We start from the raw sequence: 18703 nt of genomic DNA, 5'->3' as shown, positions 1-18703 counted from the left end.
AAGAGTGATATAATAATTAAAGAAGAAAGATAAAAAGAAATGTAAGATGGTAAGAGCACTTGATTCAAGGCGGCTCTCCAAAAAGCCCATGCATTGCTCTTTTTGTTTTTTAAACAGTATTTAAGAAACATTTTACAATTTTTAGATTTAAAAAAAGTTAACTTGCCCATTAATTAATTAAAGTAATTAACAACAACTTTGTACTATTATACAAAATGTTAAAAGTGATATAAAATAGTCTTTAACAACTTGTTAGAGCTACTTGACCAAGATGTTATGAGATAAATTAAAAATAAATAAATCATTACAAGAAAATTAATAAATAATAACCAAATTTAGAAAAAAATAATTAGTCACTATATTAACTAAATTAGATACTAAAAAATTATTAGTATCTAAAGGTGTTTCTATTATTAATAAAAATTTATAAAATAGTTTCTAAATTGATATCTAAATTAACCATCTAGGTTTTAGTTACTATATTTTAAATTCTAAATCAGTCTCTACAAAACTAATAAAAACTAATTTAAAATATAAAGTAGTAAGTAACTAAAATATTGGTAATTAGGAGTTAGATACCGATTTAACAATTATTTTATAAATTTTTATTAATAATAGAAACTAATTTAGATAGAAGTAATTTTTTTCAGTTTATAAAATGGTTTTTAATTTTTTCAAATAGTAACTAATTATTTTTACTTTTAAAATTAATTTTCATTTAATAATTTTTTTTAGTAGTAGATGTTACCTAAAACAATATTTTTTAGGTAACTATAATATTAGTACACAATATTTTATAGTTTTGTTTAAATCTTTGTTGAGAATTTGACTGATATTTCTAATGATTTTTTTTAATTATTATTAATTTTCATTTACCAAACTCGAATGAAAGATTTTTCTTAAAGATAGGTTAATATATATATATATATATATATATATATGTATATATATATATATATCATGATGAGTTGATCCTTATATGCTACGTACTTTGATGCATGATTTATTCCTTCATTGCCAATTTTTTTCTCTTTGACAAAACTAAGTGGCACACACTTTCTGTAATATTATTTTGAAGAAAAAAGAATCACTAACCCTACCATTCCTTAATAGTATGATATACTGTTTCTTCTTTTTTTTCCAATAGAGCAAGACTACTTTTTATTCAACTGCATGTGCTTGAGTCTTGTTCATCTTTTGATTCAGCTTAAAACCCTTATAGATAAAGCTAAAGCATACTAAAGCTGTTCATTCTTGTCTCTATCTTCATTCCTTGCTTTCTCTCTCTGCTCTTTCACTTTCACCATTCATCAAATGACATAAGCATTCGTCTTTACCCTTCTTTTCCTCCCATTTCAGGCTCCAAAATCCATGCCAACACATGTTTCACTTTGATTTGTAGGGTCCCTCGTTTTCTTTAACCACACACATATATTTTATTTACAAACAAAGGGTGTGTTGTGGATATTCTTTTGGTGCAGCCATGCACATTCATGATCCAGTCACCAAGCAATATACATAAACCTTTTTGTGGGTCAATGTGCAGGGAAAAAAAGTGGAGAGGAATCTCTTTGTAGTTTTCCTTCCACCACTTTTACTTTGCTCATCTTCTCTTCACACCAATGCAACTGTTCCTCACTTAACTCACTCATTCTCAGAACCCTTGACACCACTTTCAGGTCTATCAGTGCCATCAAAATCTCCATCTCTTCTTCTCCCTTCAACTTTCTCTTCCTCAAGCATTTTCTTGATCGTCTAAGGTCCTTCACTTTCATCTTCTTCTGCACATACACACAAAAAAAAAAACACTGCATGTTAGTTCTGATAAACTATAAGATGTATATCTAAAATTGATTTCTATATAATGTAAAGTTATAAAGATAATATATATATATATAATATGAAATGAATAATGATCTGGAAGGCACTTAAGAAAATGATTAATTTAGTTAATTAATTGCCTTTTGATTAACTTTCTTGGTGAGGCGTAGAAGTGTTGGATCAACCAAGGGTCTTCGGTTTCTCCTAAAGCAAGCTGCAAATATCTGACATGGTTTCTCTTTATCAGCCTTCAGAAAACTCATGAACGTTCTGATCCCATCTTCCATTATAATAAGAAATGAAGCTGATGGTATTTTTGACTGAAAACCATTTTCGTCCCTCTGATCATCTTCTGATTCTATACACAGAAATAAGTCCTTAATTAGTTAATCATGCATCACAGTGCTACAGATGTATATGAACTTTTGACTTTAATCCCCCTACTTAATAAATCTTGTAAGGTTTGATTTAGTTTTAAAGCTAGTTAAAATGATAGTTTTTGTAATGTTAAAAATTAAAGAAAATTTATGATTTTATAAAGTTAAATTAGACTTAAATTAAGAAGCTGCAACATCAAGAACCAAACACTACTAGAGAATTCTTAACTACCTTAAAGAACCAAAACAAAGTTTTACCTCGATATTCTGGTACTAGGAGCAATTTTGGAGTCAAATGCCTGACTCTAGCATAGAGCTCTGGTCTTCTACCATGCTCGTAAGGCTCGTTCTCAACGTATCTCTGCAACAACACTTGAAATTGTTGTAATCTCTGTGCAATGGTGGCTGGACAACCCACATCAACATCATGGCCTCGTGAAGCTCGTTTGGATTGAAAGTTCTTGTAGTTCCAATTAAGAGCTTCCCATGTTGAGCAAATTTGTGCAACATATGCAGCCTCAAGTTCATGATATGGGTTGTGTCGTGCATCACCTGGTTTTTTATTCATACTTGAAAACTTGAACACAATGCGCTCTGAAATTGACCTTGGAGATACCTTGATAGACCTCAAAGATTCTGAAATTAATCAAGTTGTTAATCACATGCAATTGGTAAAATCAATCCTCCACCACAGTTTAAACTTGGAATCACTATAAAATAATTTCATATGACAGTGGGAAAAAAGTTAAGGCATTATTAAGATTACTTTCCACCAATATAACCTTTGTTTAATCTAAATTAAATTATCATTGTAGATATTGTGAGTCTAATAATGCATGCATTATCCTAAAGAATTAAGATTGGTGGACATCTTTTTTGATGTAAACATCTGGAGAGAAATATACAGCTTTTGATTAACATGATTAGGAAACAATGAAATGATAAAAAAGGACACCAAGTGTGTTAATTAAGTGCTTGTTACCATTTTGAGTGTCCAAATATCAGAATTCTTCTATCAGTAATGACATTTTTGAAGAGTGAACAATGAACAAAAAAAATGTGAAAAATTACCAATTTCTTGAAGCTTCTGTGCACTAATTCTATCTTGGAATGACATTTCTTCATCATATTTTTGGAAAACTGTGTATGATTCCCACTTGGGGCAACTTCTTCTTGATGAGGAAGAAAAAGGGTCATCAGTTCCAGAGTCTCTGCAGTTAATGGAGCTCCTCCACTCAGAGGAACTCTTGGAAGTGGATCCAACAGTGCATGAGTCACCATATATTTCTTCATCATCCTTTTCCTCAACAATGAGCTTCTTGGCCTCCAATTGGGTAGGAGCATAGACCAAGAATCTCTCATCTCGTGTGAGGCTTTCCTCTTGCGGCTTCTTATTTTCAACTTCAAATCCAATTTCAACACAATCTTCTGCACAGAAAATAGAATCAGTAATAGTTGAACTATGTGATAATGTTTTTTTTTTATATAAAAACTTTTATATAAGTTATATGCTGATACTTCAACAACAATGATCTGCTATTACATGATGAAAGAGTATCTGATAATGTTAATCATGGTATCACATGAAAGAGTATCTGATAATGTTGCATGTGAATTATGTAACAAACTTTGGTACGTAATAGATACCGTCATAGTTTTTGTCACTTTCAAGTGAGTCACTTTTGTAGAGGTTCAGGGTAATGGGCGATGTGGGCCTGCTTTGATTTGGAACAGAATCAGCATCTTCAGCTGGAAATTCCTCTGTCTCTTCTTCATTTTCTGAGTCTGAGACCAAAGGTGACTTGTGAAAAGACAAGGTTTCTGTTGAATACTTTTCTTCTGATTGATCTTCTTCAATAAGGCTATCCCGGGGAGTGGTGAATTCATCAGAAGAAGAATGAGTGATTCGAGGGTGGTTGTTGTGCACAAACAAAAGGGCTTCTCCACCACAAATGATGTCAGCTACTAGGTGATCTGAGTCACCAGAATCATGCACATAAGAGTATCTTTCTTGAATATCTTCTTCTTCTTCTTCATCACTCTCAGAAGACACATATTCACAGTGGTGATCTCTGCAACATGCAAAAAAGAAAAGGTGTGAGTTAGGTGGTGGAGGGAAGTGAGTGAGGTAGAGAAAGATGGATAAGAAGACCTTTGGAAGATGGTGAAGGTGGCAATGAAGTTTAGGAAGTTGATGAGCAAGAGGGAAGAGGAGAAGAGGAGGAGGAAGAGAAGGTGGAAGGAGCTAGAGACATTGTAGAAGAGTCTAACAAGAGCTTCTTCTTTGGAACATGGCATTTTCTTTGTGATTGATCCAAAGGACTCTCCACTAAGCAAAGCAACTCCTAAAAGAAAAGTGGACTTGGTTGCTTTCCTAACATATTAACATCTATCCCTCTCTCTCAACATAGGTTCAAAATTACTCATGTCATGTGGTTTTTTTACCCTCATCATGTGTGTTCCAATTGTGAGATGCAAGAAGGGCAAATTTGTCATGCTGTTCTAAATGTTTAGAAGATTGGACAATTGTGGCTTCTCTCTTACAATAAGATCTGTTGGCCTTCAAGATCTAGATATATTGGGACTTGGGATTATGCTTTTCATATTAGGATACTGATGGACCTTGTAAAATCACAAATTTGAGAATTTCTTTTCACTTTCAAGATAAAAGAAAATGTTACTTTGAAAGTAACTGTGATTTGGGCTATTATAACTTCAAAATTGTTTCATTTTAATAAAAAATTATTTATTATTTTAGTTGTAATAGGATTATTTTTTTTCTCTGATTGGTGTCTAGAATCCGTGATATGTATGTATTCAATTAATAGTTGCGGATAAGGTGACTTAATATTTAAATTTTAAGTCGTTTTTTATTTAGTTGTAGTAGGATAGACCGTCATGGTTTTCTTGAGGTGTATGTCTCTTTTGCTTTGTAATCATCCCTAAAGTGAGTCACATTTATTATATTTTTTTTCTAGTAAAAAAAAAAAGTCAACAACACTAAGATAAATGTGTGTAGAATATTTCTCCTTCATAATAAATAAATTTTGCTAATCATCATATAACAAATAAAATAAAATATTTCTTTATTATACATATTTTATAATTTATTTTTTATTCGTCTTGATAAAATTATTTTTTAGTATATTACATGCTAGTTAATTTTTTTGGTAGAGTTCCTAAGGCAAGATCTAGTGTTGTTATTTATACTAATTTTAATGTTTATTTTTGTTTGGAAATCATAAAGAGAGTTTGCTTTAGTAAAGTAGCCTATAAATTAAAATATCCAAATCCATATACAGAATGAGTTTATATGCCAAAACTTTCTATTATATCCTCTGATGACTATTTTGGATTAAAATAACTATAAAAAAATTATTAAATAAAAAATAATTTTAAATATTAAAATAATTTTAATTATTATATTAATTAACTTAAATATTATTTTATAAATTAAAAAATTATTGATATTTAAAGTGGTTTTTATTATTATTTAAAATTTATAAAGTAGTTTTTAAATTGGTATTATTTTAGCTATTAAATACCTTAGAAAATAAATTTATGTTAGCCTTTAAATGACTAATTTAAAATATAAATTAATAGTAGTTAAAATTTTGATAGATAATTTAGAGATCAATTTAAAAATTAATTTATAAGTTTTATTAATAATAAAAATTATTTTAAATACTAATAATTTTTTTAGTTTCTAAAATAATATCAAATTTAGTTAATATATTAATTAATTATTTTTTGTCTTTAAATTTAATTTTTGATTGATATTTAATGATTTTTTTGTGTAAGTTACTAATTAATATATATATATATATATATATATATATATATATATATATATATATAACAATATAAAATAACGATTTTGATAAAATAGTTTTAAGCTACTCAAAGGAATATTCTAACAAAAAAACAGAGTAAAACATTTGTTTATATAGTATGAAACTTATAGGAAAATCTGTAAGAAAATTTTGGACAGAGACTCTAGTTATTTATAAGAATTTTAAAACTCAAGTGAGTTATCATAAGGTAATATAGTTATTTATTAGAACTTTAACTCTTTATGTAATCATAAAAAATGATGAGAGTAGATATTAAAGTGGATGTGTTATTCCTTGTGTTTTTTAATGTGTTTGGCATGTTCTTTAGCCAGAATAATCGTGAATAAAAAGGATACATAATATGTGTTAATGAAGTGATATTAAAACAATATATTGACTCGTGCATTATCATATCGTGTTACATAATTTATTTGTGTGCAAGTACTTTGTATTTTAGACCGTGTCTTAGGAATTGGTTTGGAACATAGTTTTCCTTATTAGCAGGAAAAGAAAAGGAAAAACAAGGGAATCATTTCACAACACTTTCCCTAAAAAAACGCGTAAAACTTGCTTTTAGTACTTGTACATGTAATACATAGTTTATAATAGATATTAATAAGTGATTTTAAATTTATAAGATGAGATTTATATTTATTTAAAATATTTTTATTTTTAGTTACTATATAAAATATTTTTATTTTAATTATAATATATATATATATATATATATATTTTGGTTGGGTTCATATAATAGTTAAAAGCTTTGTTATTCGGTCAGGGTTATCGACACGATTAAATTCATTATACTTAAACAGAAGGTTAATAAAATTAATCAGTAATCAAACATTAGGTAATATACTATTAATCATGATTCAAAATTCTAATTTAGTTCAACAACAAATGGTTTATGATAATCATATAAATAAGTACAAATTTTGAGAATAGAAGTACATCATCATTCTATACGGAGAGTACCAAAAATCGAATACCAAAATTTCACTTGAACGTCAGATTGTCTTTTGTAGGTATCATCCGAGCTTGAAATTCACGAGGAAGAGAAGTAAAAAAGTGAAGAGAAAATTAAGAGACTATTTCCATAAAAAGGAATGAGAGGTAAACTGACCTTTCGAAAAGGAAGAGAATTGTTCTCTCAATTCCAATTCGAAAATAATATTTTTTTTTTCTACATGAGAGATATGTGAAGTCACGTGCGGAAACAAATGAAAAGAAAAGAGAGTAAAACCAAACCATACACTAAGGTTGAACTTCACTGTGTAGAAAGAATGATGTGATCCTTTTTCTTTAAAAATAAAGTTGAGTACATAGCATATAGTTTTTAATTAAAATTAGTATTGTATTCGGCACGCTTGCATAAATATATTAAATGCTTTTTCCACCAAATTAAAATATATTAAAGTTTTTGTCTATGAAATTAAAATGAATTAAAGTTTTTGTCTCTGTAGAGTTTTGTGGGCAATGAAGACTTTAAGTGTTTTCTTTACCTACCCATGGAATAAAAAGGCTTTTTAAAAAGATGATGTCAAAAAGCATTTAGGAAACCCATTGATTGATCCTTCTCTTCAACTTGGCTACAAGATTGTAGATTCATGGTGTCCTCAAAATAATTTCATCTATTTTTTATGATTTTATTTTATTTTATTTTATGAAGTTTTGTTGGGTTATTAGTTGTTCACACAACTTTGTTTGCTACTTTTTAAAATGAAAAAGTTCAGTTCTTTTATTATTAATAAAAAATATATATAAATCAAGGAAGTATTTGTTTATATAAATCAATGAGAGTTTTTATAAATAATAATTTAAAAAAATAATGCATATAAAAGAAGACTAATTGATTGGTTTAAATGATGTGTTAGAGAAGTAGACAAAACTAATAAACAATTAATCTCTTTTACATGTTTACTATATATTAAGCTGTTTTTATCCTTTTTTCAATTAAAAAATGTTTTTCACACAATAAACAATGGAACATCTTAAATAAGAATTACAATGGAGTACCTATGATTGAGGTAGTTTATTGAATCATTGCTATTGTTTTCTTTTATTTTTAGTTATTTGTGTGATATTACTGAGAAAGTGGCTAAACCTAAAGTTTAAACTTTAAATTGGACTTGACAGATTCGATAAATAGGTAATTGCTTTTCACACTTCTCCATTTTTTTATTTTGGATTTCGTGTTGCAGCGTAATGATGAAAATTGCTTTTTAAAATTTTTATAATTTTTAAAAAAGGATTTTCATATTATAAAACTTTCGAATTATATATTCATAACATATTCTGAAAAAGAAAATTTCAAATATAATCTTCTTGAATATTAAATTCAAAATTGACTTTTAACTTCTAAATTTGCACACAAAATTTTTCATTATGAAATAATATTTTTAAAATAATTTTAACTTCTAGATGTTCCATATGTTTTTTAAGAAAATAATAACCTAATATAGAGTATTGCATTTACCAACATTTTTCTTTCTCATTCCTAACAAAGAAAAATGTTGTAATAGGAGTACAATGAAACAAAATATTCTGGCTTTGATAACAGATAAAAAAATTGGCCGAAAATTTTAAAAAATATTTTACAACAATTGTTCAGGTGGCCATTGGTCTTTTTCAGGGTTTAAGAATGAGATTAAGACCACCTAATTATTTTCCTTTATAAGTTTTAATTTTCATTCTAAACTACTAATTATTTTCACTAAACAAAAACATGTTCAGAAATTCTTTTGAAAATCACATAAAATTTCCTGAAACAATTATCACGATCATAAGACATCATCACAATCTTATAAAATATTCTAACATCTCAAAATACAATATATAATAGAGTAAATTCACATCAATACACTATCTTTGTATAAAATATATCATACAAAGTCTATATCAAACTTGCCCAAAAAAAACTCTAATTATCAAATGAAAATAAGAATACAATCCTAACTAGATTAACATAGATTTATCTTTGTCTACAAAAATAAACATGCAAAACACATATTTTTCTGCATGCAAACCACCCAACATGCAACCAACCCAAGAAAAAGGGGTAGAAAAACTTACTCTAAACATAAAATTGATCAACATGTACATCATTTTGTGATGGGTTGGTGCACTCCAAATACACTATTTAATCAATTATATTAATTTTTTTCTGATAAAAAAATGTTGTCTTAACTGAGGTCACTAAGATAAACTCGTATCCTGACATCTATCAGAAAATTAGAAAGAATATAAAAAATATGTTTTGAAGAAATTAAGATTCTTCGTATCAAATGAACAATACAAGAAAATCATGAAATAAAAATTAATTTTAGAAACAAAAAATAATTAGTTGCTATAGTGATTAAATTAGAGACCATTTTAGAGACTAATTTTTTGTTTGTTTTTAAATTAGTTTATATTATTGTTAAATAGTTTCTAAATTGATATCTAACTAACTACTTCAGCTACCAATTATTTATATTCTAAATTTGGTAACAAAAATCTTGGTAACTAATTAGATATCAATTTATAAATTATTAAACAATAATAGAAACTAATTTAGAAACTAATTTAGAAACCAATTTTTTTTTAGTTTGATCTAATTTAGTATAAACTTTTTTTTTCTAAAATTAGTTTTTATTTTATGATTTTCTTGTAGTGGAAGTATAAATAATTAAAAAAATTATTTATAAAGTTTTTAACAATTTAAATATTAATCATCTCATTTAAAACCCTTATATATAGAAATTAGAAACTGAACTTTGATCTTTTCACTGTATCAAATCGTGAGCCCACACAAATCCAAAATGTGGCAAAAAAAAATAAAAATGAAAAGTAGAAGATATTTTAATCAACAAATATAATAAGTGTACAAAAAAGGATACAAGTAATTCCACAGTTTAGAAAATGTTACACGGTATTTAAATAAAAATAATTATATTTGTCATTCACAATAAGAAAAAATATACCATTCTCTTTGGCGATTAACTTTGATAAAGATTTAAATGTTATTAACTCAATTACATATGTTAAGAAACACTGTAAATGTATAACGATTTCAATGTAAAAAGTCTAACACAATTTTTATTGTAAATATAAAGTCGTGTCTGTTCAATATATTACTTATTACAAATAAAAAAAACTTGAAGCTTAAAATTACTTTGATTTGATTGATGAATATATATCTATTCAAACTTTGGACTTTTGAACATGGCAAATATAATATCACATATACATGTTTATGAGCACTTAAACATACGCCACAATCAAATTAAATAAAGTTATTAATAACACCCTCAGTTTGGGAAATAAAATTAGCCAAACTGAAACACGTTTGATGAATTTTTCAGGTGAAAAAAAGTACAATTATTGAGAGAAGGAAGATTTGTGGTAGTTTAATATCGTTAATTTGAACTTCGAAAATTCGAAAGAGATAGAGAATGAAAGAGATCTAGAGAGAGATGGTGAACGTTTGAAAACTTGAACAAAGACAAAAAGATAGAAGAAAGGGACAAATTAAGATGATGAAATTAGAACTGTGTTGAATTTTTAGGTCTAAAATTCGGAAACGCGATTATATTAAAGAACAGACGTAGAAATAACGCGATTATATTCGGGATGTGGTCCATAGCGATCCATTGCTAAATTTCTCCCAATTTAAGATGTGTAATGCGTCTACTTCGGTAAATGAGATTGGACAGTGATTTGGATTGCGGTTGTTAACAAGATTTGGAAGTATAGAAACAATGTAATTTTTAAAGGGGTAGTAGATGTATTGGAAGTGTTTGTTTTGATTCAACTTAAGGCTTGGTCTTGGATTACATCCAAATAACATTCTGCGCATTTTTCTTTCTCTGATTGGTGCATTGATCCTTTAGTTTGTATTGGAATGATCTCATGATGTACATTTTTAGGTGTATGAGTGAAAACCTTAGGTGATTTTTTCTCGGATTTAGATAGGAGGGAGAGGTTAAAGGTTGAGTTTCATGTATAAGGGTTGTATTACCCATAAAGTAATTATATTTATTTATTTTTTATTGTTGATAAAAAAAAACAAATATAAAAATAATGATTAATTTGAGCTTGAGCTACCAGCAAACATGTGCCAAATAGGACAATTCCTAATTTGATCTCTGCCTTTTTGACTTTGTGGTTTATATATACTTCACTTCCCAATCACCAAATTTATTATAAAAAAAAGCATTATTATTAGAGAGATAAGAGTGTGCTTCTAGAAACCCTAGAACTCACAAATTTCTTGTTTAGGATTGACATTTAGGGTAGGTTATAGTTAAATAATAACACATGAAATTATGGTCAAAGAGAAAGGGTTACCCTAAGAATATATACACAGTGTCTTGGGTTGGTGACCATTTTAACCACTCAGTAATATTAGTCACCACACACACATCAAAAATTGAAAAAAAAAAAGCTTAGTATATGAACATGAAATGAATATTTCTCCTAGGTAATGCCGTCATTTTTCACATAGTTTTTTGCTGGACTTTACCTTCTCTCTTTTTAACTGTGATTTCTGTATGAACATGGTTTAGATGATTAAAAAATGGTGCAAGTGTCTACAACACATATGATAGAAGTTGAATAGTTAAAAAAGAATAAGAGAATATGGTTTAGATGAGTCGATGTTCCCATTGTAGCGTGAAAGATTTTTGTGGTGGGTAGAAATGGGTGAAGGTGGTTGGATCATAGAATATATATATATATATTGAAATTAATATACCTGAAATATGGTGTAACAGAGACTCAACTCCCTCGTGCACAAACATTATCATATCCACTAGTCTTCCCAATAAATATAAAACATCTTTTCACATTACATCTATGTATCTATCTATCAATATATATATACACATTGATAGAGTCAAGGTTGCAGCTATGTTCTGGTTTGTTCAGTAAATACACGAAAATCCAAGAAACAATTTGGTAAATCTAAGGCCTCTCAGAGTTATCTGTATATTTAACAAAGACATATGAAGAAGTATGAAATGGTTGTTGTTGAAGGGTGAATTATAAAAGCATGAAGTGAAGAGATCTTGGTGATGTTATTCAGCTTACTTTGAGTTCTTCACTTCTTTAAAGTCAAGGGATATATCAGAAGCTGCTGCTGCTGCTGCTGGTTTCATGAATCTGATGGAGGAAAATCTGCCTCCTGGATTCAGGTTTCATCCTACAGATGAAGAACTCATCACATGTTATCTTACAAACAAGGTTTCTGATTCTAGCTTCACATCCAAAGCTATAGCAGTTGTTGATCTCAACAAATCTGAACCTTGGGACCTACCAGGTAATTTCTGTGTGTTTGGTGTTGTCTGTTAGACATGTCATAGACAGTAGAAAGTATGGTAGATTAGTTTTTTTTTAGATTATACTGTTCTTTTTTTTTTTTACAAATTTGTTTTTGGAATGTAAGGATATCTAGCTTTCTTTGAATATTTATGATATAACTTATTAATTGAAAAATATTTATACAGATAAATTTGGAATAATAAGGGAAAAACTCATGGTAGGAAAGTTATTGATTTCATAATAATTTTTCGCCTTTTTCACTTGAAACTTAACTTTCTAACTGATAACACATGTATACAAAACATTGTATTCATTCCTGAGTCTCTGCAACTGATCATTTCATAACCTTTTCAGTTTCATCAAACAAACATTAATCACATAGTCTTTGTTCTTTTATATATATAATAGAAGTTTGATCCCTTCTATTTCTGCGGCGTGGCTTACAACTCATGCATACGATGATAATGTGTAATATCCTAATTTAGCAATATAAATTTGTTTAGGAAATTTTTTTGATATATAAACATATATGTGTGATATTTCAACTTTTTATTTTTCAGTGTGAATAGTACCTAGATGAGTAGAGATTCATTGACATATCATAGTCGTTTACACAATAAACATAAAATAATTAAATAATTTTTTTATCAAAAATATAATAAATTTGACTCAAAGGGTCATCCAACTCTCTTACAAAACAAAAGAGATATATAACTAAAAAAAATTCTGAGTATCTATCTTGTCACAATTATGTGAAAACTTAAAATTCAAAGACAATCCGTCTATTAACAACTATTAATTGAATATATATATCACGGTTCTAAATAATGATAAAAATCATTGACATATTAATGTTATAATTGAACAGGTAAGGCCTCCATGGGAGAAAAAGAATGGTACTTCTTTAGCTTAAGAGACAGAAAGTATCCAACTGGACTTCGGACAAACCGAGCCACTGAATCAGGTTACTGGAAAACCACAGGGAAAGACAAGGAAATTTTTGGTAATGGCGTTTTGGTAGGAATGAAGAAAACCCTAGTCTTCTATAGGGGTAGAGCTCCGAGAGGAGAGAAAAGTAATTGGGTCATGCACGAATATAGACTTGAAAACAAGCATCACTTAAGACCTTCCAAGGTTAGTAACTTAATGCATGTTTATATATATCCATCACATGTTAATTAGGTTTTGTGGTTTGAGAAATAAACTTTTTGTCTTGATGTTTGCTTTTGTAGAATGAATGGGTGGTTTGCAGGGTTTTCCAAAAGAGCTTACAAGTGAAGAAACCACAGCAAACAAACTCATCACCACCAGAGTCCCCATGTGACACAGTCTCAATGGCCAATGAGTTTGGTGACTTTGAGCTTCCTAATCTGAATAGCATTGCAAATTCCTCAGGTGGACTCACCAACAATATTTCAGGAGACACTTTTATGAATGCTGATCTGAGTAATAGTGTTAACACAAACATGAACTTGGCCATGAATTGGGCAGTTGCAAGTGAGGTTCAGGTTCCCTCTCTTCCATCCCTGCCATGGCCTTCTGGGTTGCTGAGTCCAACTATTTCTGTAAATTCTTTGCTTCTGAAGGCATTGCAACTTAGGAGTTATCAACAAAGAGAAGCAGCAGATCATCTTGCATCATATATGGCTCAAGGAGTTTGCCAAGTTGTTGGAACTGACCTAAGTTCAAATCTGAGAGCCTCTTCTTCAAAAGTTCAAGAATGTATGCCACAGCAGCAGCAGCAACAACAGGAGCAACCATTCAATTTGGACTCCATTTGGTGAATCTGTTTAAATCAGGAAACTAACATTGTGTAATTACACCAACCCTAAAACTCCCATGAATAAAATAGCACCATTAAACCTTGCTCTTCTATTGTAATTAGGTGTCAAAATAGACGACTTTTAAATCAATGTTAACTCCTTTTAGTGTTTTATCACGAAGAGGCACTCTTTCAATTATCTTGAATTTCATGTTTTAGAATTGATTTCGACCTAAAAAATATAAAAAAAAAACTTGTACATGGACTTCTAACAATCATATAATCCATTTCTATGTCCACAGTTATGCATGGATGTATGTATACGAAGGATGCATGGATGCAGTTATGCTTCAATGAACAAATTCTGATGATCCAAAAAAATGTTAGAGTTTTTGTGTTTTGTTTGAATTTTTGGTCATGATTCAGTGTTTTGGTAAACTTGAAGAGTTGGATAATTCGGAAAATCTATGGGAGATTTGTTTGAAATTATATGTTTTTGCGTTTTTAAGTACTTATATGTTAGTTCTCTTGCTTTTGTTTGTTGTACAAACCTGTTAATTTATTTTAGGTTTAATTTTATATATGGGTTGTGATACATAAATATTTCATTTTATTTAATTATTTTTTGTTGATTAAAAAAAAGATATGGATGAATCTATATATGATTTTTTTAAAATTATATGTAAGTTAAAATTATTATATACAAATGAAAAAAAAAGAAAAAAAAGGAAGCTAAGATAATATTTTTATTTATAAATAATTTTACTTTTATAAAAAGTTGCTTTTTTTTAGAGATATTTAGTTAAACCTACCTTAATTTTGAAGGACTTAATGACACGAGTACATGCAAATGGATATAAATGTTGTAGGTTTTATTATTTAGAGTTTAGAATTTTTATGATATATCTATCAACACTTCAAGGTTTTGGTTACAAGAGAAGGAATCTTAATCTATAATTGAGAAGGTTTGGGAGATTATAAGGGCCAATATATAAAGAAAGATCATGCCATAAAAGAAAAACTAAAAATAGTGAAAGTCATGGTGAAATGGAATTATAGTAATATACACGTTAAACTAAAAAAAAGTTGGTCTCGAATATTGATCTTCTAAATAGAAAAGACGAAAATGTGAATCTAAACCAGACAGAAGTAATGGAGAAGGATTTTTTTTTTATTAACAAAAAGAAAAAGAAGAAAATAATGAAAAGTACATAAGGGGTGCTTCAATTACTAAAATCCAGTCAAAAGTGATTCATACAACAACGATACTTTTGCACAAAATTTCTGAAAAATTCTCTCGAAATAGTTTTTTTTTTTCTGAAATTCCACGTAAGAATCTCGACTGAATTTGGCACAAAACGCGACAGATGTCAGGTCAAATGGATGAGTATTCACCTAGAAAAAAAATAAAACAGTTTCACAAACAAATGAACCTTCCTATCAACCCGGACAGTGATGAGTAAAAAATTTATTGCGAATCTTGTGGGAGGAATCTGGGACTCAAATCTCAGCCAAAACTCAATAGACACGATGACGAATGTCTGGTTAAAATGTCAAACCAAAATACCCAAGGAGTAAGGCTTAGTAAATCGCAGACCGAGAGTGAACAAAATCGGTTTTCCGAAAACAAAAACGTCCTAACTTTTTTCCCCGTATCTTCTCTTTGTGATCTGTTTATGGACGTGCCTCCTTACCTGGATGCAAACAACATATGAAAGTACTTGTGTGAATTTTTTCAGCGCAATACGGACCCATAATAAAATTGCAAAAAGTACGACAAAATTTCACAAGTTTTGGTAGAGGATAGCCTTGGTTTGCACAAAATTTCTGAAAAATTCTCCTGAAATAGTTTTTTTTTTCTGAAATTCCACGTAAGAATCTCCACTGAATTTGGGACAAAATGCGACAAATTTCAGGTCAAATAGATGATGAAAAAAATAAAATAGTTTCACACACAAACGAACCTTCCTATCAGCCACTGCAGTGATGAGTAAAAAATTTATTGCGAATCTTGTGGGACAAATTTGGGGCTGAAATCTCAGCCAAAACTCAATAGACACGATGACGAATGTTTGGTAAAAAATTCTAACCAAAATAACCAAGGAGTAAGGCGTAGTAAGTCCCAGACCGAGAGTGAACAAAATTGGTTTTCCGAAAAAAAAACGTACTGGATTTTCTTCCCTGAATCTTCTTTTTGTGATTTGTTTATGGACATGCCTCCTTACATGGGTGCAAACAACATATGAGAGTACATGTGTGAATTTTTTCAGCGCAATACGGACACGAAATCAAATTGCAGAAATTAGGGCAGAATTTCACAAGTTACTGTAGAGGATAGCCTTGGTTTGCACAAAATTTCTGAAAAATTCTCCCGAAATATTTTTTTTCCTGAAAATCCACGTAAGAATCTCCACTGAATTTGGGACAAAACGCGACAAATTTCAGGTCAAACGAATGAGTATTCGCCCACGAAAAAAATCAAACAGTTTCATACACAAACGAACCTTCCTTTGAGTCCTGGCAGTGATGAATAAAAAATTTATTGCCAATCTTGTGGTACGAATCTGGAGCTCAAATCTAAGCCAATACTCAGTAGACACGGTGAAGAACGTATGGTAAAAATTTCAGACCAAAATACCCAAGGAGTAAGGCGTAGTAAGTCGCAAACCGAGGGTGAACAAAATTGGTTTTCCGAAAAAAAAACGTCCTAGCTTTTCTCCCCTGTATCTTCTTTTTGTGATTTTTTTATGGACGTGCCTCCTTACCTGGGTGCAACCAACATATGAACGAACATGTGTGAATTTTTTCAGCGCAATACGGATCCAGAATAACATTTCAGAAAGTGGGGCGAAATTTCACAAGTTTTGGTAGAGGTTAGCCTTGGTTTGCACAAAATTTCTGAAAAAATTCTCCCAAAATAGTTTTTTTCCTAAAATTCCACATTAGAATCTCCATTGAATTTGGGACAAAACGCGACAAATTTCAGGTCAAATGGATGAGTATTCGCCAACGAAAAAAATCAAACAATTTCACGCACAAACGAACCTTCCTTTCAGTGCTGGCACTGATAAATAAAAAATTTATTGCCAATCTTGTGGAACGAATCTGGGTCTCAAATCTCAGCCAAAACTCAGTAGACACGATGAAGAACGTCTGGTAAAAATTTCAGACCAAAATACACAAGGAGTAAGGCGTAGTAAGTCCCAGACCAAGGGTGAACAAAACTGGTTTTCCGAAAAGAAACCGACCTGACTTTTCTCCCCCGTGTCTTCGTTTTGTTATTTTTTTAAGGACGTGCCTCCTTACCTGGGTGCAAACAACATATGAAAGTACTTGTGTGAATTTTTTCAGCGCAATACGGACCCAGAATAAAATTTCAGAATGTGGAGCGGAATTTCACAAGTTTCGGTAGAGGTTAGCCTTGGTTTGAACAAAATTCCTGAAAAAATTCTCCCAAAATAGTTTTTTCCTGAAATTCCACATAAGAATTTGCACTGAATTTGGGACCAAACGCGACAAATTTCAGGTCAAACGGATGAGTATTCGCCCACGAAAAAAATCAAACAGTTTCACACACAGACGAACCTTCCTTTCAGTCCTGGCAGTGATGAATCAAAAATTTGTTGCCAATCTTGTGGGACGAGTCTGGGGCTCAAATCTCGGCCAAAACTCAGTAGACACGGTGAATAATGTCTGGTAAAAATACCATACCTAAATATCCAAGGAGTAAGGCGTAGTAAGTCCAAGACCGAGGGTGAACAATACTTGTTTTCCGAAAAAAAAAACGTCCTGGCTTTTCTCCCCCGTATCTTGTTTTTCTGATTCTTTTTATAGGCATGCCTCTTTACCTGGGTGCAAACAACATATGAAAGTACTTGTGTGAATTTTTTCGGCGCAATACGGACCCAGAATAAAATTTCAGAATGTGGGGCTAAATTTCACAAGTTTCTGTATAGGTTAGCCTTGGTTTGCACAAAATTTATGAAAAAATTCTCCCGAAATAGTTTATTCTTGAAATTACATATAAGAATCTCCACTGAATTTGGGGCAAAACGCGACAAATTTCAGGTCTAACGGATGAGTATTCGCCCACGAAAAAAACCAATCAGTTTCACACACAAACGAACCTTCCTTTCAGTCCTGGCAATGATGAATAAAAAATTTATTGCCAATCTTGTGGGACGAGTCTGGGGCTCAAATCTCGGCCAAAACTCAGTAGACACGGTGAAGAATGTCTGGTAAAAATACCATACCAAAATACCCAAGGAGTAAGGCGTAGTAAGTGCCACACCGAGGGTGAACAAAACTGGTTTTCTGAAAACAAAACGTCTTGGCTTTTCTCCCCCGTATCTTCTTTTTGTGATTCTTTTTATGGACGTGCCTCCTTACCTCGGTGCAAACAACATATGAAAGTACTTGTATGAATTTTTCCAGCGCAATACGGACCCAGAATAAAATTTCAGAATTTAGGGCGAAATTTCACTAGTTTTGATAAAGAATAGCCATGGTTTGCACAAAATTTCTGAAAAATTCTCCCGAAATAGTTTTTTTCCTGAAATTCCACGTAAGAATCTCCACTGAATTTGGGACAAAACGCGACAAATTTAAGG

At 30.2% G+C, this 18703-nt stretch overlaps 2 protein-coding genes across 2 annotated transcripts; one reads left to right on the top strand and one right to left on the bottom strand.

The window, feature by feature from the left end:
* Positions 1 to 990: 990 nt before the first annotated feature.
* On the bottom strand, positions 991 to 4745 carry LOC137838016 (DNA ligase (DUF1666)). Its single transcript, XM_068647222.2, has 6 exons — positions 4351 to 4745; positions 3846 to 4270; positions 3270 to 3626; positions 2457 to 2834; positions 1962 to 2179; positions 991 to 1781 (listed from the first exon to the last, which is right to left on the bottom strand). Exons 1-6 carry the CDS (start codon positions 4494 to 4496, stop codon positions 1536 to 1538), a joined length of 1770 nt encoding a protein of 589 aa, XP_068503323.1. The 5' UTR covers positions 4497 to 4745; the 3' UTR covers positions 991 to 1535.
* Positions 4746 to 11772: 7027 nt separating this feature from the next.
* Positions 11773 to 14624, top strand: LOC137838015 (NAC domain-containing protein 100). Its single transcript, XM_068647221.2, has 3 exons — positions 11773 to 12329; positions 13200 to 13465; positions 13564 to 14624. Exons 1-3 carry the CDS (start codon positions 12167 to 12169, stop codon positions 14113 to 14115), a joined length of 981 nt encoding a protein of 326 aa, XP_068503322.1. The 5' UTR covers positions 11773 to 12166; the 3' UTR covers positions 14116 to 14624.
* Positions 14625 to 18703: the final 4079 nt, after the last annotated feature.

Source organism: Phaseolus vulgaris, chromosome 4 (genome assembly GCF_051622355.1).
Source record: "Phaseolus vulgaris cultivar YP4 chromosome 4, ASM5162235v1, whole genome shotgun sequence".
NCBI classification, from domain to species: domain Eukaryota; kingdom Viridiplantae; phylum Streptophyta; class Magnoliopsida; order Fabales; family Fabaceae; genus Phaseolus; species Phaseolus vulgaris.
Note: the sequence above shows the minus strand (reverse complement) of the source record. Positions and strands in the feature narration are given on the sequence as shown.

What these genes read in the sequence shown, in the direction of transcription:
- LOC137838016 (XM_068647222.2), bottom strand. Translation starts at nt 4,496, where the DNA reads ATGCCATGTTCCAAAGAAGAAGCTCTTGTTAGACTCTTCTACAATGTC. An exon ending in AAGTGACAAAAACTATGACG is followed by an intron (nt 3,627 to 3,845) that starts GTATCTATTACG and finishes TTTTCTGTGCAG; the next exon opens with AAGATTGTGTTGAAATTGGA. An exon ending in CCAAGAAAGTTAATCAAAAG is followed by an intron (nt 1,782 to 1,961) that starts GCAATTAATTAA and finishes GTGTATGTGCAG; the next exon opens with AAGAAGATGAAAGTGAAGGA.
- LOC137838015 (XM_068647221.2), top strand. Translation starts at nt 12,167, where the DNA reads ATGAATCTGATGGAGGAAAATCTGCCTCCTGGATTCAGGTTTCATCCT. An exon ending in TGAACCTTGGGACCTACCAG is followed by an intron (nt 12,330 to 13,199) that starts GTAATTTCTGTG and finishes ATAATTGAACAG; the next exon opens with GTAAGGCCTCCATGGGAGAA. An exon ending in ATCACTTAAGACCTTCCAAG is followed by an intron (nt 13,466 to 13,563) that starts GTTAGTAACTTA and finishes TTGCTTTTGTAG; the next exon opens with AATGAATGGGTGGTTTGCAG.